This window comes from Mytilus trossulus, chromosome 6, assembly GCF_036588685.1.
Source record: "Mytilus trossulus isolate FHL-02 chromosome 6, PNRI_Mtr1.1.1.hap1, whole genome shotgun sequence".
NCBI classification, from domain to species: Eukaryota; Metazoa; Mollusca; class Bivalvia; order Mytilida; family Mytilidae; genus Mytilus; species Mytilus trossulus.
The window spans coordinates 57,925,016-57,947,449 of record NC_086378.1 but is presented as its reverse complement, the minus strand read 5'-3'; the positions used below and the strand labels follow the sequence as shown (position 1 = coordinate 57,947,449).

General features: G+C 31.1%; 1 protein-coding gene across 1 annotated transcript; it reads right to left on the bottom strand.

Annotated features, from left to right (window-relative positions):
- Nucleotides 1-3,816: 3,816 nt before the first annotated feature.
- Nucleotides 3,817-4,938, bottom strand: LOC134722845 (uncharacterized). Its single transcript, XM_063586475.1, has one exon. It carries the CDS (start codon nucleotides 4,936-4,938, stop codon nucleotides 3,817-3,819), a length of 1,122 nt encoding a protein of 373 aa, XP_063442545.1.
- Nucleotides 4,939-22,434: the final 17,496 nt, after the last annotated feature.

Below are 22,434 nucleotides of genomic sequence, written 5' to 3'. Positions count from 1 at the left end.
CAAAGGGAATTCACCATGGTATTCTGATAGATATTTTGTTATTCTTCGAAACCTTGAGTATATGAGGGGAAAAATCTAGCACTGAGTGTTTGACATATTTCTTTTGTTACCAATTACAAAAACGAAAATACCCTTTTTCAGGATAAATACGTTCGTATATAAAAATATTTAGACAGTGGTAAATATCTGGTGAAATGTTTTCAGTTAATTAGACCAAAAAGGGTACATGTGTACTATTGTTTTTCTGTTTGTCTTTTTCATTTTTAGCCATGGCGTTGTCAGTTTGTTTTAGATTTACGAATTTGACTGTCCCTTTGGTATCTTTCGTCCCTCTTTTGTTGTCCGTCCAGATCTTCCAACATATATTTCATACGTAGCCTTTTCTTCAACGATGAACGTTAATCTCCAAAATATACCGAAAGCCTAGTGTACGTACAAATGAAATGTTTAATGAAAACAATGCACGAAAATAATAATTAAAGAAGAATGAATCTAAATGAAGGTTTTTCTTTCGGAAGCCCAGTTTTTATGGTGTTCGTATTATGCAATCTATAGTTTTCTATGCAGTGTTTTGTTGGTTTGTTCGTCTTTTAGTGCAGGAACGTCTATTGTGGTGGTATTGTCAAACAGGGACTAAAGAAATCAGAGGGACATTCAAACTCGTTGATCGAAAATAAACTGACAACGCCATGGCTAATAATAAAAAGACAAACCGACAACATAGAAAACCAAAAACTATGCAACACGGACGCCACCATAAACTTGGGGTGATCTTATGTGCTCCGGAAGTGTAAGCAGATCCTGATCCACATGTGGCTTTTCGTGTGTGTGTGTGTGTGTGTGTGTGTGTGTGACGTGAATAAATTTGATTGTTCCTTGGTATCTTCCGTCTATTTTTTACAACACTACAAGTATGCCTTTCACGGATTGTCTTCTCTTTTCGCGAGAATTGAAATGTTTCTTTTACAAGAAGCTATGTCAGCTGTGCAATCAATGAATTTCAAACAATTGTAAGGGAACATAATCGTTCATTAAATGTTTTAATTGCTGGCGTGGAAAAGTATCAACGAGTGCATTCCACTGCAAACGTTTCTTATGTAAAAATGCTTAGGTTATAATGGCAATGAAAACAGTATGAGGTTGTTTGTGTTTCAGCTATGCAAATATAATACAGGTTATCATTGTCGATTTACAATAAAAAAAATAAATCTAGACGTTACCCTTCATACAGCTTAAGATTTACAACCAAACAAATTCAATAACTTAATGACAAAAGATTAATCTTCAATACCATATAAATAAAGGCCTAGTAAACAGTAATATACTCTATTCAATACTATTAATCATATTGAGGTAAAAGAATCCGGACTACTAACTTAAACAGAGGGAAACACATCAACTGTAAGAGAAAAACAAAGGAACAACGGTAACAACAGGAATACATGTACCAAAGTTTCAACTGCCAGTTCTTTTTAGAACAACTTTGAAATCAAGTGAATTTATGTTTATACATTTATCTAACTTAAAATGCTTATTGGAAAAGTGGATTAAAACAAAATAGCCTAGTCTTCCGTTTTTAAAGTCCGTCAATTATATATAAAAGAACTACTTAACTCAATAATAATAATTCCCACGTTTATTGAGATGTCACTATGACTTTTTGACGTAACGCTGTTTTGATGGCGCCATTACGATTGATTAAATTGTAGATGTAATAAAGATTCTCAGTTTCGTAACGTACGAAACTTGTCAAAGGCTTAAAAAGCCACAATAAAATTATTACCATCTTTAACTTTCCCATTTTTAACACCTGCTATAGGATTTCGAAGACGGGTTCTTGGTGAATAGCAAATAGTAATTACTCTTACAACGGATTAACAAATCTTTATTTAACATTCATATCTGATTGAAATCCAAGCTTAAAATGAAAAAAAATATAAAAAATAGATACATTTATGTACTTTATGTGACCACAAAAAAAAAACACCGCCAAAAATATTTTTTTATAGTGATTGTTGCAACAACAAGTGACACTTGTCAAATAGTATTAGTATAATAATGTCCTAGGAATAAATTATTGCTGGTGGACTATTAGTCCTCGAGGGTATCATCAGCTCGATAACGACGTACAACAAACCATATAAGAATTGTCTGTCTATAAATTTGGAAAACCATATAAAAAAAACTCAATTCTTTTCGAACTTTATTTAATATTTTGAACTTTTTTTTATTCGAGCATCGCTCATGAGTCTTTTAAAGAAGAAACGCGCGTCTGGCGAAATATAACAAAAATAAAAATCATAGTTTCTAAGATGAGTTTATTTATTAGATTGATACTTTGATATCGAGAAAACCAGTAGTAGTAAAGTAGTAAAGTGTACGGATTGTAACGTTCATATTACAACAATTTAAATACCGCAATAAGATGTAGATGTTTCAAATGTTATTTACTACATTTGTCAAGGTTTGTTCTAAAACCGGATATTTCACGGCTACAATTAGGCCCACTGTGCCCTGGAAGGCGATCATTGCATATTTTTATTATCTTCTTTGGATCGATAGAATAGTGTTTGGTGGTATTTGAAAAAGTTAAACTGTATGTTTCACTTCGATCTTGTGAAAAGTAAAATTAAACAAAAATACTGAACTCCGAGGAAAATTTAATAATGAAAGTCTCTAATCAAATGGCAAACTCAAAAGCTCAAACACGTCAAACGAATGGATAACAACAGTCATATTCTTGTACAGACAAATGGTGGTTAAATACTGGTTTTATAGCTAGCTAAACCTCTCATTCATATGACAGTTGCATCAAATTCAAGGAATTTACAACGATGTGTGAACAAAACAAACAGACATAACTAATATGTAAAAATGTAAACTAAGAGTACAGCATTGTGTTATAATCTTAATCACTATAAAAACCTACAAATATGTTACAAAGAAGCTAATGACTTTATGAAGAAAATACCTATTGTTGTCAGGTGTTCATTGAATAAACTGCTAAGTTGAATGGTCGGGGGCTTTTATAGAAGACTAACTAGTATTGGTTATTCTTGTTGTGGATGGCGTACAGTTGACTAAAATTGCTTAAATCCACTTCATTTGAAATATAGGAGAAAAATGTCTCTTTGACATGCATACCGAATCTCACCTTTTTTTTTTTAAACTGAAGCTAATTGAACAAAATCTGTAAAATAATTGAAAACAATGCAGAAAAAATAAAGATATCAAAATATGAAGATAGTGTGTAGGAAAATGAAATACTCTTATTACATGTTGCAATGGAAATTAATATAAAGATATTTAAGTTGTGAAATAAAAAAAAAAGTTGGAATAAAGCAAACATTACACACAACTATACATTGAAGGCCGTACTTTAACCTATAATGGTTTAATTTTTAAATTGTTATTTGGATGGAGAGATGTCTCATTGGCACTCACACCACATCTTCCTATATCTATATATTAAGTGTTGAGGAGTTATACGTTTACAATTCATTCATGGTCTGGTTTTAACAGATATTAAGCCGTCTTGATATGTTACTAGAGGAGGAAATTTGAAAACAAAAGACGCTTAAACGATGTAAACTGTACATATGAGTTCTGTGTACACGAATTAACATGGGTGGCAACATCAAATGAAACATGCATAAACGAAATTATTCATATTTCTCGTTTATTTCGTATATGTTACAAATTTAAACACACAGAAACCATATGCTACAACTATCATTGTTACAATAGCTTAACTATATCCTGGTTAAGTGTCAGATGTTGAGATGGCCAAGAAATTGAAAGCAAAATGATATGTTCTTAACAATTATTGTTACTGTAATTTACTAGCTGTATTTTTCTGTGCATTATTACAGAACGACACGTTATCCGAGACAGGTTTCCATATTTCTGGAATATTTTCAGCGCTTGCATAACATAGTTTTTATATCGTATGAAGTTGCAGTCACATCTTAGCGGATTTCCAGTTAAATCAACAATAATCGGCACAGAACCAGTAAAATAATCCAGCATGTCTACTGGAATTTCAGTTACAGAATTATGAGTCAGATCAATCACTAGAGGCTCTGATTTTGATACCATTTCTGTGAAGGGTGCTCCCAAAAAGTTGAACTTTGTAATATTATTATACGAAAGGTCTAAAAGTTTTAGTTGTGGAAAATATTTCCTCCAATCAGTTAGTTCTTGGGGTACGCTACTGTATCCATTATATGTCCAAAGAAATGTGTGAAGTTTCGGGAAATCTGAATAAGCAGTCATCATTAGGAAACTATGTTTGTTGCGATTGCTGCCCATACTTTCGTCAATGTATTCTAAATTGGAATATTTGCATCTATATTTAATTCGATTAATGTTATTAAGGAATTGATCGAGTGATGAAAAGAACTTCAGAAAGTCATCTATTGTAACACCATCCATGTCGTTCGTATTCGTGTAGGATATATTACGCCATACCGATCTCTTTAAGGTTTGTTGTCCACAATCGATTTCATTGGTCACTGGTTTGTTGAATGCATCTATTGAATGTTTCACATTGCCTGCAATAACGCAATTTTCTAAAGATAACTCCAGTAGTTCATCTTTCAAATTTGTAGGGGTCAAAGACTCTGAAAAGTATCCTGCCAGTACGCATCCTTTCACGTTAAGTTCGATAAGTCCTCTCGCTTTCATTGGCCATGGGAGGAAGAATACCCCCTTCGACTTACAGGTTACGTCTAAGGATACTTTAACTGCGCTCTCAAGCTCAGATGTCCATTGTCTAAAGTCAGTAAAATCTAATCGAGACTCAACAAAGACTTCACATTTCCTTAAATTAACAAATATATTCCGAGGACAGTTCATATCAAAGAAACTGCGCGACTGACCTGAAACTGCTGGTATCAGATAAATTCCTACAAGTATTTCAAGCAAGTGTTGTATCATTTTTTCTGTTTTCAATATTAATGTGCGAAGTTTAATTTTAATTTCTTTATATATAATAATTCAACATTACGTCATTAATGTGAAGGTATGTATGACAACCCCCCAGGCATTATATAAAATACACATTGCATTTGCAATGTAGGCGAAAAGGTTTCCTGATTGACATGTAAAACTATTGTTGATTTTAAGAATGTGTCCGGTTTAAAATACGAATCCTGTTACTTCGAATAAGCATAAGCAAGATTCATAACTTGGTTGTCCACATATCTATATCTTTTGTTGGCGGTTTTTAGTTTTCAATGTGGCGCTAGTGGGCAACAAGTGATTAAAAGCAAACAGCTACATTAAAATATTTGCTGACCAAGGAAAATAAATAAAAAAAAACGATTTTGAAATGTCAAAATAAAAAGTTTAAACACTTCAAGCGAGTGGAAGACATCTGTCATAGTTCTCACTTTGGTACAGGCATATCCTTAGGTAGAAAATGTTGGATTGAACCTGGTTTTATGGCTATCTAAACTTCTCACTTGTATTACAGTCGCATAAAGTTCCATCATTTAACAACAATTGTTGGCACTGTGCATCCGTTTTTTTCTATAATATTGATGATAATGATTGGTATTATATTCTGATGTACATTGGTTTTCGTATTCAAGCTTTCATTTCAACTGTTTGAGTGAATATTGATTTTCAAATGAAGATGCCTAATCACCTTTAGTATACAAAAGGAAGAAAAAATAAGTATAAATATACTTTATGCGATTTTAACTGCATTTGTAAAACCTCAACGCGTGAGCGAAATAAAAAGAATCCCAAAAAATGTCGAACTCAGATTGTTTTTAAAGATTGTAAACTATATACTAGTAATGAAAATGACGAAAATATTATAGCAAAATATTGGACTCTCTTTAAATTGATCATTAAGTCGTTTCGACGTGACAAAAAGCTGTATCATAATATATATATATATATACAACTCGTCTAAACATCAACCCAACAATGTTAGACCTGTATATATCTTTATAGAATATTTTTGCAATTTAGATATTTAAAAAAATGGACTGGAATCTTAATTAAACGTTGTGATATACCAAATATGTACATGTATGAGTGTTCATTATAAACTTAATAAGTAAACGACTAATTAACTTCAAAAAAGGGGAGAGGTATGTTTTTTTTCATTAAAAAAATTCTCATCCACAATTTGACGAAACAAAAATATTGCGGTCATATATATTTTGTATACAAAATGTAATCTATTTATCTTAGTTTCTATTTTTTTTTTGTGTATTTTTTAATGTCTTAACTACAATAAATAAATACACATAGCTACCGTGATAAACAAAAATACCCCTCGTTTATAAAATTTCCCACACGTTTACCTTACCGAAGTCACAAGACTAAAGCATGGCCGCCATATAGGGACTTAGTTTAAACTCAATACTCTCCAACTTTGTAATTGACCTTTTCAACATTTTTTGATTCGAGCGTCAATGATCAGTCTTTTTTTTAGACGAAACGCACGTCTGGTGTTTATATAAAATTTTGATCCTGGTATCAATGATGAGTTTAATATTAAACCCTACGAAAAATGCATACAAATGTATACTTTTTAGAGAACCTATGTCCTATGGTCACAATGATGCGATGACAAAGTGTTGTTACTTTAAAGTCGATTCATCATCAGAGATGGCCGCTAGGGAGGGATTTAGTCTAACATAGAACCCGATGGGTAATACATACATATGTCTTCTTTTAGAGAATCCCTAAATGGAATGAAACTAAACAATGCATGAACGTAACTAATGAGATGATGAACAAGAGTTTTACTTCGGCTACCAATGTGGGACTTAGTTTAACAAATGAATCTAGGGGAAATACATACATATGTCTTCTTTAAGAAAACCGCTTAATGGGTTGAAACAAACACGGAACGAATGTTTCCTTTGAATAATGTTACTTTGTAGCTGATTTGTTATCCAATATGGCTGCTAGCCTGGAAAGTAAGTTTAACAAAAAATTCTATAGAACCACTGAATAGAATGAAATCAAACATGAAATGAATGTTCCAAATGATGTGCTGACCAAGCGGTGTTTCTTTGTAGCTTAATCATTGTCCATTATGACCGCCAGTATCGGAATTCATTTAACATAAGACCCTAGGGAAAATACATTCGAATGCCATTTCTAGAGGAGCACTAAATTGAATGAAACCAAACGTGGCATAAATGGTCCTAATATGGTGCTGATGAGACCTTAATACATGTATCGTTAAAATATTTATAGTTTGAGATATACTAGAAACTGCAAAATATCAAGAAAGAATATCTACGCAAAAGTCAACAAGATTAAAATCTTGTTGATGTATAAAAAAAGAAGATGTGGTATGATTGCCAATGAGACAACTCTCCACAAGAGACAACATGACACAGAAATGCACAACTTTCAGTCACCGTTCGGCTTTCATCAATGACCAAAGCCCATACCGCATAGTCAGCTACAAAAGGCCCGGAAAAAACAAATGTAAAACAATTCAAACTAGAAAACTAACGGCCTTATTTTGTACCAAAAATGTACGAAAAAACAAATAGGTAACACATAAACAAACGACAACAACTGAATTGCAGGCTTCAGACTTGGGACAGGCACATACATACAGAATGTGGCGGGGTTTAAACATGTAAGCGGGACCCCCTCCCCCTCCCCTAGCATGTCATTGTCCGTACAAAGTCATTTTCTACAATTTCAATGAATTATTTTGGTAATTTCCCTAAGCTTTATAAAAGTCTCCTGCTTTTGATTAAATTACGGGGCCAATATCAGATCAATTTTGGCCTTAGTCATATAAAGATATCTGTAATGATTTTAATCTATTTTGAAAAGATTTCCAAAACCAAAGTAGAATAAGGTGAGCGACACAAGATCTTGAGAGTCTCTAGCTAGCTTTGCAGCTATGTCTTTGTTTATTCATAAAGTACAAAATGTACTACTAATATCTATTTTGTAGCCTGTTTTCAAACTTCTCTCTTGTATACGGTACTTTATGCTAGATGCTTATTATTACAGAAAATAATTGTAAAAGTAAACAGTTCTGACTAGATTTTTTGAAGGGTTATTTGTTGAAATTAGCAGAAATCAATGACAAATTACAGAACGTTATTTTAATAGGTTTATTCAGACAAAGAAATCAATTAACAATATTTCTGAAATGACCAACTGCTAGTTCATGTTATCTACTAAAACTATCGTAGTATACATAATTATGCTGATCTGATATTGACCATGTGCAGCGAACTAAATGGAAATAACACAAACTTGTGTCTTATAAACACGATAAAGAAGTTATTGTTTTATGAACTACAAATTTGAACATGCAAAGTAAGATAACTGTTATTGTTTTTAATCCTTATATAATTATCGGGAAAAATCTAAGTTGTGGCTTTATTAAATGTTTCTTTTCCTAAGATGATCCACATTGTAGATATTGTTCAACTCATTCAAGTTACATGACTTGTTTTGTTTAACTACGAAACGAACTGTATCAAAATTGGAAGTATTATTTTAGATTTTGATAAAGCTTGTAGAAACAGGATTTTGATGTTACTTTTGTCTGATTTGCATATCACAAATACCATCTGGGGACCTGCACCCATCACACTAAACACTTATAATACGCACGTGTACATTTAGTGAAAAGTAAAATCACAAAAATACTGAACTTTAAAAAAAATCAATTCGGAAAGTCCATAATCACATGGCAAAATCAAAACGCATCAAATACGAATGGACAAGAACTGTCATATTCCTGACATGGTACAGGCATTTTAAAATGTAGAACAAAGTGGATTAAACCTGGTTCTATAGCGCGAACCCTCTCACTTTAATGACAGTGTCATCAAATTCCGTGATATTTACATTGATGCGTTAAATAAATAAAATAGTCAAAATATGGGTACATCAGTCATCATCGTGTAACAATTTTAAAAGGATCAATTTAACAAAACACACCTACATGTACATCTACTATAAGTGAGTGGGTTACCTTTGACTCTTGTTGGATCATTTTGGATGTGAATGCGTATTTATACATCCAAGTTGAATTGGATGTACAAATATGCAGTTACACCCCAAAAAAGTTAAAAACAACCGATCCAGTTTAGAGAATACCAATGTCACTTATTAAAATAGAGGCGGGTTGAGATCTCACAAATTAACTACGCCGTTTGTTTGTGCATATCCCACGACGGGAACCTGTGTTTTTTGTTAGTCTTGTGAGTTATTTTATTTTTTTAGTTTATATGTAAATTTTTGAGTTTAGTGTGGCGACAATTTCGATGAACTAGACTTAACCATTATTTAGTACTGCTTAGGGGCTAGCGGAAGCCTACATGCATTGCGGAATTTTATCGCTGCGTTGACGACCCTATAGTAGCATGTGGCTGTTCATTCGTCTGGTTGTTGTATCTTATTGCAATGGCTCGTAAAGCAAATAATAATGAGACAAGAGCTAGTAACCATCAACAAGAACTTGTGTTCATCAGATGTTCAGTACTTCAGTACTTTGATTATACTTTATTCTTATGTTGTGCTGTAACACTGCTGTCCCAGGTGAGGAGAAGATTGAGCGGTCATAAAATGTTTAAACTCGCTTCATTCTGTGTGTGTCTGTCCCAAATTAGGAGCCTGTAGTTTAGTGGTTGTCTTTGGTTCATGTCTAGCTGTTCATTGTTTCGTTATGAACAAGGCCGTTAATTTTCTAAACTGAATTGTTTAAAAATTTTCATGTCGGGGTACTCTTATAGTCTATACAGATAGTCGACTATACAGTATGGTTTTTTTTATTATTGTTAAAGGCTGTACGGGTTCCTATAATTGCTTACATCCACCTCATTTGAACTTTGATTGAGTGTTGTCTAATTTGCGATCATACCAAATCTCCTTATTTTTATTGAGGATACTATAAAGAAGGTAAAATGAGGTAAAATATTTAAAGAAATAAATTTTAATATTTCATATAAAACTAAGTGAATCTTCTATGAAATTATAGAAAATAACTGATTCTTGTATAAAGCTTGTTGTATAAAAGATATAATTAGAAAGTCTTTAATATTATGTAACTTTTAATATATAAGTATTAGATGTGAAATTCTTCTTATTTGACACTTAGCGACATAAATAAGGTTTGACACCTTAAACTCTTAGAAGTATTTCCTTTAGCAAATATATCTTTTTCTTTTCTATTGTTCACCTAGAATTCAATCTAACCAAATAATCGGATTCCCGTAATGGTCGTAAAAACAAAGTATTAAGTTATTTAAAATAGTAACCCCAAATTATGCAAAAAAGAGAATAGGATTAAAGAGATCTAACCAATAAAAACGGTCCTTATAAAAATAAGTATACTAAAAGTCATTTTGATTGGTGAATAAAACAAGTCCAACCAGCACGTGTTCTTAGGGTTTAAAAAAGGAAACCCTAAGGAATGAAACATTAATTTACTCGTATGGTTGGACTCCAAATAAACATATATTGACATCTTTGTTTTATTCACCAGGTTCGTAAACTTATATCTTTTGTTAAAAGAAAAGTTAAAGTAATCTTAGTAATGTTTTAATGTAATAATTTATAACAGAAATCTTTCTTTATTAAAGTTACCATAAATATCATGATAAACTATTTTCATTAATTAATAAAGTATTTTGATAATTTAAGTACATTTTAAGAACCAAATTCTTTTATTTCATATTTATGTATTTGATTAATTTACTCGTATGGTTGGACTCCAAATAAACATATATTGACATCTTTGTTTTATTCACCAGGAGCCTCGAAAGAACGCAAACGATAGTCCCCCAATTATCGTAGTTAAATAGAGAACACAGATATGTAAACCAGCAGACCAACAACACACTAACCCTTCAACGGGAAAGGGGAGGCGACTGCCATAGTCCGCGCTTTCCCCCTCTTTCCCGCATAACAGAAATGGTGGAGGCAAGTGAAAAGATCCACGGTACCCGTAAAGCAAGTAGTTTCCCGAAGAATAGTGTATTTGAAATTCGAAAAGAAATCAAGTGTGTTAAATATATTCTAAAGGATAAAGAAGAAAGCGGAAAAAGGAGAATCAATAAAGGAAAACGGAAACAGGAGAATAGAGACGGAGCATTTAGAACGGAGAAAGGAGAATCGAGAAAAAATGGAGAAAGGAGACAGGAGAATGGAACAGGAGCATGTAGAAAGGAGACAGGAGAATGGAACAGGAGCATGCAGAACGGAGAAAGGAAAAAGTTGTACGCAGAATGGAGAACGGAGAAATGTGGAACATTATATAGAAATTAACTTTGGACATTTATTCTGAAAAGTGGGATTTAAAATGAACTATATTGTTTCACTCTTTGTGTATATATTGCATGTATATATGTTCTATTGTTAAAACAGATATGTTTCTTAAATAGCAAGTAAGTTAAAGTTAATGTTAAAAATAAATCGAATAGCAAATAAGTTTAAGTTGAAGTTAAAATAGATAAAATAGGAAATATACTTATTAAAAAAAAAAAGATAAGATAGAAAATAAGTTAAAGTTAGTAAAAAAAATACAAAATCTATGTAAGAATTAGATTAAATCGAAATAGCGTAATTGATAAAGCTAAATTTGAAAAGAAATGTATAAATGAAGATAAACGGAATATGACTTTCTATTTAATTAAGTGCAAAACTATATAAAAAAATATTGATAAAGAAAAATATTTAATTTGGAGACTGTAAATGGCAAATAAGAAACTAAAATGATTAAGACTAAATGTAAAAGAAAACAAAGAAATATGAGATGAGAAATAAAATATTTATAGTTAACTGAATAGAAAATACAAAAATATAGAAAGTACGAAAAAGTAACTTAGAGTAACTATATTGAAATGTAATATGTCTTAGAAGTTATAACTTTCAAGCGGTTCAAATTCATTAACGTAAAAGAGTAGAAAGAAATACCCTTGTTTATATGAGAATCGTAAAATAATGCCTTAAATCTTAACCTTCAAAAAGATAAAAGTACAAAAAAAATACGATCTGTAAGAAGAGGTTGGTTGTTTAAAGACTTAAAAAAAAAAAAGCAGAAATTGCCGAAGTAAGGCACAGTGTCCTATAAGGAATGAAAATAGAGAAATAAATAAAGAGAAATTTAAAGAGAAATGCACGTGTAAAAATGAATAAAATGTTGGTAAATTGTGTAAGTTTTTAATGGTTCTATAGCGATTACGATAAATGTTGAGTAAAACATGTGTATCAAGGTTCCCGTATGTAAGAATTTAATGTGAGATTAATCATAAGAATTAGGATGGTACCGGCAAACCTAATTTAGTGCTAAATGTGTTGACCTAGCTAGTCATCATGTAAAACCTTGATTATAGCAAACATAATGTAATCTAGCATAAGCAAATCATAATCCATAATGTAAAATCTTAACTGTAATCAAATGTTTTAGAAAACTATCCATTGTAAAACAAACAACAAATCCGACTAAAGTAATATAATAGAAAATGAGGGTATGACTTGCGGTAGTTCTGGAGTCGGAGCAAAGTACCCAGGAAATGAGCATACTCCAGCGAGAGGAAATGACTCGGGTATGTTTGGAGTTCGAGCAGACTATACTACCAAGAAAAGCGGGCTTACCACATATAAGAAATAGCGAAACGATAATAATAATGATAATAATATGAAAAAAAAACCACCAACGCTCCTAAAATAAAGAATAAAGAGATAGAAAAATGTATAATATTAAAGAATAAAATTGTTTTATTAATAAGAAAAATAAAAACAAGAATATCTAAAACGCAATGAGTCATCTTGGTCATAACAGCTTGTATAACCAAAACATCTAATATAAACTGATCATACGCCATAAAGTCAAATAGTCAAATCAAGTTAAGAGAATATTTAAAAAAAAAAATTTAAACAAGTTTTAATAGAAATAAATTCGAATGTAAAATTGCGGAGCAATTTCTTCGAACAAAAGGGATATATAATGAAGGTAAAATGAGGTAAAATATTTAAAGAAATAAATTTTAATATTTCATATAAAACTAAGTGAATCTTCTATGAAATTATAGAAAATAACTGATTCTTGTATAAAGCTTGTTGTATAAAAGATATAATTAGAAAGTCTTTAATATTATGTAACTTTTAATATATAAGTATTAGATGTGAAATTCTTCTTATTTGACACTTAGCGACATAAATAAGGTTTGACACCTTAAACTCTTAGAAGTATTTCCTTTAGCAAATATATCTTTTTCTTTTCTATTGTTCACCTAGAATTCAATCTAACCAAATAATCGGATTCCCGTAATGGTTGTAAAAACAAAGTATTAAGTTATTTAAAATAGTAACCCCAAATTATGTAAACGGACGCTGGAGATGTGTTGCTGCCGAATAAGGAGCCATTAACAAAAATGTGTAATTACAAAGATCTTGAAAAAATCGATATCAGTAACAGTGTTGATGGAATGACATATTTTATTCTTCCTCTACAAAACTCAGAATTTCCAAAATTAACACATTTCAATATGTCAAATAATAGCCTATTGCTTATTCACTTAGTTTTATATGAAATATTAAAATTTATTTCTTTAAATATTTTACCTCATTTTACCTTCATTATATAAATATATTATGCGGGAACTTGGTCCCGACTTTGTGATTCGTGTAGTCGTCTTTCTTTCATGGTTTTATCGATTCTTTTGCGGGGAACTGCTTACATAGATGTTACATTGTTTGGGAACTAGCTTGGACTCGGCATGACAACGGGACCTTTAAAAGAAATCCAGTCTGCTAACTACATTTTATTCTGGTTCACAGTCTAGTCATATATTTACAATAGTTACAATTAAGATTACATAACTTTTCCATCATAGTTATATATCAAATATTTCGCGATATCAATCGAACAATAATACAAAACCCGACAATAGTATACGCGCCATAAATGCACAGTCGTGTATTCTGTTATCTCCCCTTATTTCGTTTACTTATAATATTCAATCAAATATCAAATTAAGAATTGTATTTTCAAAAGTTATCTATACGAATAAGTTAATTCCTTTTTTATATGTTAAGAATATTTTATACAAATCATTTACCTAAATTTTATCTCAAACTTTGCCTCTTATTTATTTAAACTGTACCACGATTTTACTTGTGAATGTGATTAAAATTACTTTACTGGAAAACATCTGTTAATTCTTTAAACTCGTTTCTGCTAAAATTTATGAGATAAACTATTAAACAAATTTAACATTTTTACTAACCTTTAAAAGACAATCCAGTCTGCTAACTACATTTTATTCTGGTTCACAGTCTAGTGAACCAAATAGTTTTGCACGACTTTATATAGCAGACTGGACTTAATTTTGACACGTAATATTTTGTTACTCATTACAATAGCTTTCTCTTTTAATAAACAATGGATTTTGTCGGTTAAAGGCAGAATTACTTAATCTTAATTGTTCAAGTCTATTAATTTTAAAAGTATATACAATTATCTTTATGCCTTCGAAGCTGACACATTTATCAATTAGCTGGGGGACATTTTTGAGACAACGTTATCAAATATGCTTAAAAGATTAAACACTTTACATTTATATTTTTAGGAAATTGTTCTATAAACAAGTTAAACTTTCTTTAATTTATTTTATTTACGTTTATTTTTCTGTCATTTAATTTTACAATTAAATGACAAATATTCTCTTTAACTTCTGTGCAATTCTTCAATTATTCACCAACAAATATCATGATAAACTATTTTCATTAATTAATAAAGTATTTTGATAATTTAAGTACATTTTAAGAACCAAATTCTTTTATTTCATATTTATGTATTTGATCAATTTACTCGTATGGTTGGACTCCAAATAAACATATATTGACATCTTTGTTTTATTCACCAGGAGCCTCGAAAGAACGCAAACGATAGTCCCCCAATTATCGTAGTTAAATAGAGAACACAGATATGTAAACCAGCAGACCAACAACACACTAACCCTTCAACGGGAAAGGGGAGGCGACTGCCATAGTCCGCGCTTTCCCCCTCTTTCCCGCATAACAGAAATGGTGGAGGCAAGTGAAAAGATCCACGGTACCCGTAAAGCAAGTAGTTTCCCGAAGAATAGTGTATTTGAAATTCGAAAAGAAATCAAGTGTGTTAAATATATTCTAAAGGATAAAGAAGAAAGCGGAAAAAGGAGAATCAATAAAGGAAAACGGAAACAGGAGAATAGAGACGGAGCATTTAGAACGGAGAAAGGAGAATCGAGAAAAAATGGAGAAAGGAGACAGGAGAATGGAACAGGAGCATGTAGAAAGGAGACAGGAGAATGGAACAGGAGCATGCAGAACGGAGAAAGGAAAAAGTTGTACGCAGAATGGAGAACGGAGAAATGTGGAACATTATATAGAAATTAACTTTGGACATTTATTCTGAAAAGTGGGATTTAAAATGAACTATATTGTTTCACTCTTTGTGTATATATTGCATGTATATATGTTCTATTGTTAAAACAGATATGTTTCTTAAAAAGCAAGTAAGTTAAAGTTAATATTAAAAATAAATCGAATAGCAAATAAGTTTAAGTTGAAGTTAAAATAGATAAAATAGGAAATATACTTATTAAAAAAAAAAAGATAAGATAGAAAATAAGTTAAAGTTAGTAAAAAAAATACAAAATCTATGTAAGAATTAGATTAAATCGAAATAGCGTAATTGATAAAGCTAAATTTGAAAAGAAATGTATAAATGAAGATAAACGGAATATGACTTTCTATTTAATTAAGTGCAAAACTATATAAAAAAATATTGATAAAGAAAAATATTTAATTTGGAGACTGTAAATGGCAAATAAGAAACTAAAATGATTAAGACTAAATGTATAAGAAAACAAAGAAATATGAGATGAGAAATAAAATATTTATAGTTAACTGAATAGAAAATACAAAAATATAGAAAGTACGAAAAAGTAACTTAGAGTAACTATATTGAAATGTAATATGTCTTAGAAGTTATAACTTTCAAGCGGTTCAAATTCATTAACGTAAAAGAGTAGAAAGAAATACCCTTGTTTATATGAGAATCGTAAAATAATGCCTTAAATGTTAACCTTCAAAAAGATAAAAGTACAAAAAAAATACGATCTGTAAGAAGAGGTTGGTTGTTTAAAGACTTAAAAAAAAAAAGCAGAAATTGCCGAAGTAAGGCACAGTGTCCTATAAGGAATGAAAATAGAGAAATAAATAAAGAGAAATTTAAAGAGAAATGCACGTGTAAAAATGAATAAAATGTTGGTAAATTGTGTAAGTTTTTAATGGTTCTATAGCGATTACGATAAATGTTGAGTAAAACATGTGTATCAAGGTTCCCGTATGTAAGAATTTAATGTGAGATTAATCATAAGAATTAGGATGGTACCGGCAAACCTAATTTAGTGCTAAATGTGTTGACCTAGCTAGTCATCATGTAAAACCTTGATTATAGCAAACATAATGTATTCTAGCATAAGCAAATCATAATCCATAATGTAAAATCTTAACTGTAATCAAATATTTTAGAAAACTATCCATTGTAAAACAAACAACAAATCCGACTAAAGTAATATAATAGAAAATGAGGGTATGACTTGCGGTAGTTCTGGAGTCGGAGCAAAGTACCCAGGAAATGAGCATACTCCAGCGAGAGGAAATGACTCGGGTATGTTTGGAGTTCGAGCAGACTATACTACCAAGAAAAGCGGGCTTACCACATATAAGAAATAGCGAAACGATAATAATAATGATAATAATATGAAAAAAAAACCACCAACGCTCCTAAAATAAAGAATAAAGAGATAGAAAAATGTAAAATATTAAAGAATAAAATTGTTTTATTAATAAGAAAAATAAAAACAAGAATATCTAAAACGCAATGAGTCATCTTGGTCATAACAGCTTGTATAACCAAAACATCTAATATAAACTGATCATACGCCATAAAGTCAAATAGTCAAATCAAGTTAAGAGAATATTTAAAAAAAAAAATTTAAACAAGTTTTAATAGAAATAAATTCGAATGTAAAATTGCGGAGCAATTTCTTCGAACAAAAGGGATATATAATGAAGGTAAAATGAGGTAAAATATTTAAAGAAATAAATTTTAATATTTCATATAAAACTAAGTGAATCTTCTATGAAATTATAGAAAATAACTGATTCTTGTATAAAGCTTGTTGTATAAAAGATATAATTAGAAAGTCTTTAATATTATGTAACTTTTAATATATAAGTATTAGATGTGAAATTCTTCTTATTTGACACTTAGCGACATAAATAAGGTTTGACACCTTAAACTCTTAGAAGTATTTCCTTTAGCAAATATATCTTTTTCTTTTCTATTGTTCACCTAGAATTCAATCTAACCAAATAATCGGATTCCCGTAATGGTCGTAAAAACAAAGTATTAAGTTATTTAAAATAGTAACCCCAAATTATGCAAACGGACGCTGGAGATGTGTTGCTGCCGAATAAGGAGCCATTAACAAAAATGTGTAATTACAAAGATCTTGAAAAAATCGATATCAGTAACAGTGTTGATGGAATGACATATTTTATTCTTCCTCTACAAAACTCAGAATTTCCAAAATTAACACATTTCAATATGTCAAATAATAGCCTATTGCTTATTCACTTAGTTTTATATGAAATATTAAAATTTATTTCTTTAAATATTTTACCTCATTTTACCTTCATTATATAAATATATTATGCGGGAACTTGGTCCCGACTTTGTGATTCGTGTAGTCGTCTTTCTTTCATGGTTTTATCGATTCTTTTGCGGGGAACTGCTTACATAGATGTTACATTGTTTGGGAACTAGCTTGGACTCGGCATGACAACGGGACCTTTAAAAGAAATCCAGTCTGCTAACTACATTTTATTCTGGTTCACAGTCTAGTCATATATTTACAATAGTTACAATTAAGATTACATAACTTTTCCATCATAGTTATATATCAAATATTTCGCGATATCAATCGAACAATAATACAAAACCCGACAATAGTATACGCGCCATAAATGCACAGTCGTGTATTCTGTTATCTCCCCTTATTTCGTTTACTTATAATATTCAATCAAATATCAAATTAAGAATTGTATTTTCAAAAGTTATCTATACGAATAAGTTAATTCCTTTTTTATATGTTAAGAATATTTTATACAAATCATTTACCTAAATTTTATCTCAAACTTTGCCTCTTATTTATTTAAACTGTACCACGATTTTACTTGTGAATGTGATTAAAATTACTTTACTGGAAAACATCTTTTAATTCTTTAAACTCGTTTCTGCTAAAATTTATGAGATAAACTATTAAACAAATTTAACATTTTTACTAACCTTTAAAAGACAATCCAGTCTGCTAACTACATTTTATTCTGGTTCACAGTCTAGTGAACCAAATAGTTTTGCACGACTTTATATAGCAGACTGGACTTAATTTTGACACGTAATATTTTGTTACTCATTACAATAGCTTTCTCTTTTAATAAACAATGGATTTTGTCGGTTAAAGGCAGAATTACTTAATCTTAATTGTTCAAGTCTATTAATTTTAAAAGTATATACAATTATCTTTATGCCTTCGAAGCTGACACATTTATCAATTAGCTGGGGGACATTTTTGAGACAACGTTATCAAATATGCTTAAAAGATTAAACACTTTACATTTATATTTTTAGGAAATTGTTCTATAAACAAGTTAAACTTTCTTTAATTTATTTTATTTACGTTTATTTTTCTGTCATTTAATTTTACAATTAAATGACAAATATTCTCTTTAACTTCTGTGCAATTCTTCAATTATTCACCAACAAATATCATGATAAACTATTTTCATTAATTAATAAAGTATTTTGATAATTTAAGTACATTTTAACAACCAAATTCTTTTATTTCATATTTATGTATTTGATTAATTTACTCGTATGGTTGGACTCCAAATAAACATATATTGACATCTTTGTTTTATTCACCAGGAGCCTCGAAAGAACGCAAACGATAGTCCCCCAATTATCGTAGTTAAATAGAGAACACAGATATGTAAACCAGCAGACCAACAACACACTAACCCTTCAATGGGAAAGGGGAGGCGACTGCCATAGTCCGCGCTTTCCCCCTCTTTCCCGCATAACAGAAACCCTAAGGAATGAAACATTAATTTACTCGTATGGTTGGACTCCAAATAAACATATATTGACATCTTTGTTTTATTCACCAGGAGCCTCGAAAGAACGCAAACGATAGTCCCCCAATTATCGTAGTTAAATAGAGAACTCAGAAACATGTAAAACAATAGACCAACAACACAATAACCCTTTAGAGGGAAAGGGGAGGCAACTGCCTTAGTCTGCGCTTTCCCCCTCTTTCCCGCACAACAATACCGCCATTAACTTACAGTTCTACAGGAGTTGTAGTATAGTTTTCGTTTATATGAATTGCTTTAGGATTTACCTTCGCCAGGAAAGATTATGAAATATTAGTAGGTCGAGAAAACCTAAAGAGTTATGTCTCTTTAGCTAACAAATAATTTCATAAAAGTTACATTTGATTTGAATGCTTTTTAAATCCAATTGATTTCAATCGGTAACTATCTGTCGAAATGGTGCATAAAAGTACCAACATATGTACCGCCAGTGGCGGCGAAAAATATTAACTTTAAAGTCTTTCACATGTTCCTTCCATGTTCAAAAAATGGTACTTACTACTGCTATTTCATGTATATATGTGGACACTTCTAAATCATTATTTGCCTAACCGTTGATCGCCGTTGACAATCGCTAACAATATTGGTTGGTGATTGTTTAACGTCCAGTGGCTAGTATTTCATGTATATCTATATGGTCGTATACGTAACAAGAACATGTGCGTTTCATACAAAAGGTTCTTTAAATTTTGCCACAAGGGGTGAATAGGGTTAAAGACATATGATTGTTCCTTCATCTTTGTCCAATCGCCAGAAAATTGTTTGCAAACGTATGGTGTTAGTTTAGTTGTGCCGGATGTATAAATTCCCAGCCATGTCCAGTCAGAATGGGGACCACCTATAAGAGTAACTGTATCAATTGCTAATATTTCTCGTCATAAGCAAGCTTAGAAGATTTTGCATTGGACGTAAAGCAAACATCAATAAATGTATCAAAGTTTGTCATTAGGGATGAAGAGCAGGGCATTTAAATTACCACGAACAACAACTTCAAAAACTAGATTATTAGCAAAATTTAATGATAGCTAAATAATATACACGTCTTTTTAATTTAGCAATGATCATGAACAACATTGAAAAGATCTCCAATAATATTCCTGTTATCTTCAAAAAGAAAAAAAAGAAATATTTTAACATTATGATTACTACAAGTTTTCTCTTCATTACAAAGAGAACAAAAACCAGATTTTTTGTAGCCAAAACTATGGGTTAGTGATCCAACCCCTTAGTCACAATGTCCTACCTTGTTCGACTTTTTGTTTAGCAATATGTATTGACGATTTTATATCTACTACATGTTGTTATAAAAATAATACCGGTCTATTGAAGAGCTATATGTACAGTTGTTCCTCTTTTCAGTCTAACTTCTTATCCAAACGTTTTACCGAGAGAAAAAAAAACGCAACATATTGCAATGCAAACAGTTCAAGACATACTCATGATACTTTCTTTAAAACAAGCTCCATTGACTTTTCAATTAATACAGCAAAATAAAAAAAAATATAACATTTGAAGAACAAGACTTATATTTGAGAAACATTGTTATTTTAGTCTGAATTTGAGTACAGGTAACGTTTCTACGTTCTTTTGAAGACCACGTATTGAGAGCCTATTGAAAGCTATCCGCTGGATCTGTGAGCCTAATGTATGGTACCTGAACCCAATTTAGTGAAGCTGAGATCCACAAAAAATGTTCAAAGGATCATGTAGCCAACGTCCAGTCTGTGTTTTCGATTAAAGTTTTCTGTATTGTGTCCATCTGATGAATTTAGTCTTTTTCAAATGATTCTGGTACTAGTAGCTTGTTCTTATATTGCTCTATTACAGTCACAACTGACCCAAGTTAGGGGAGACACCAGCAAACTAGACTTGTCCCCGTCACATTGCAGAATTCTGTAATTGAGTAATTGTCATATTTTTTTATGTTACTCATGTATTTTATTTGTTTATTGTTTTGCATAGTTGTTCTTGTGATGTGCTGTTGCACCTGTGTCCCAGATTCAGTGGGTGGTTTGCGACTTTGAACGACTTTATTCACGCCACATTCTTTATGTGCTCTATATCAATTCAATAAAAAGAAAAGAACCACAGTAATACCTATAGAAGACTAGTATACGTGGCACGTATTACAACATATTTAGATCAATGACAATTGTAGCACAATCCCGTCTTCCTTGAATCGTTCATGTGTATCTCCGCTCCGCCATGTCTTTATCTATACGAATATCAGTAGATGATAGTACGTATTAATAAAGTCACTTGATTTTGTTAATATCATAATTCTATCTTTCGATAGAGTTAAGCTATTCCAATTGACATTTGAAGTGTGTCTTTTTATGTTTGTGATGTTACACTATTTTGTCAGGTCAGATTGAAGGATGACGCATATTTAAACGTTTAAAGCCGCTGCATCTTTATGCACTTCCCTAAGTCAGGAACCTGATATTCAGTGGTCGTTTGTTGGTGTGGTTCTAAAGGTTTCTCACTTTTTTTAACATAAATTAGACCGCTTGTTTTCCTGTTTGAATGGTTTTAGGCTACTCATGTCTTGTTGTTGTTCGGTGTGAGCCAAGGCTCCGTGTTAAAGACCGTATTTTGACGAATAATGGTTTACTTTTACAAGTTGTGACTTGGATGGAGAGTTTTCTTATTGGCTCTCATACCACATCTTCAATTATCTATGAAAAGTTATCTTGTTTGACACTTTTATGTTTTGGACTACATGTATTTGAATTATGTATGTTATTGATGGTTTAAACTTTGACTTCTTCTACACATGTTTTGCTCATAGTAACTTCATTTACAGTAAACTTAACCTTGAAGTCCACATAACAAGATTAATAATTTTACATAATTGTATAAAGACATTTATACATTAATATTGTAAAAACAGCTAAAGGACTGTCAAATACTCGGCTATATATTATGTTTTAAATTAATTAAAGAAAGGGGAAAAGAGAAACACTAAAGCCGTTGTAAAAACAACGAACAGGAACAACATATCAACAACACTGCATAGGTGCATTACCTCCTTCAGATTAATCTCAAGTTATTATGACAATATAAAAATGAAGAGGTGGTATGATTGCCAATGAGACAACTGTCCACAAGATAAAAATAACACAGACATTAACAACAGTTACTATAGGTCACCGTACGGCCTTAGACAAACGAAAAACTAAAAAAAGTCTAAAGACTTAGAATTATAGAAGTCCC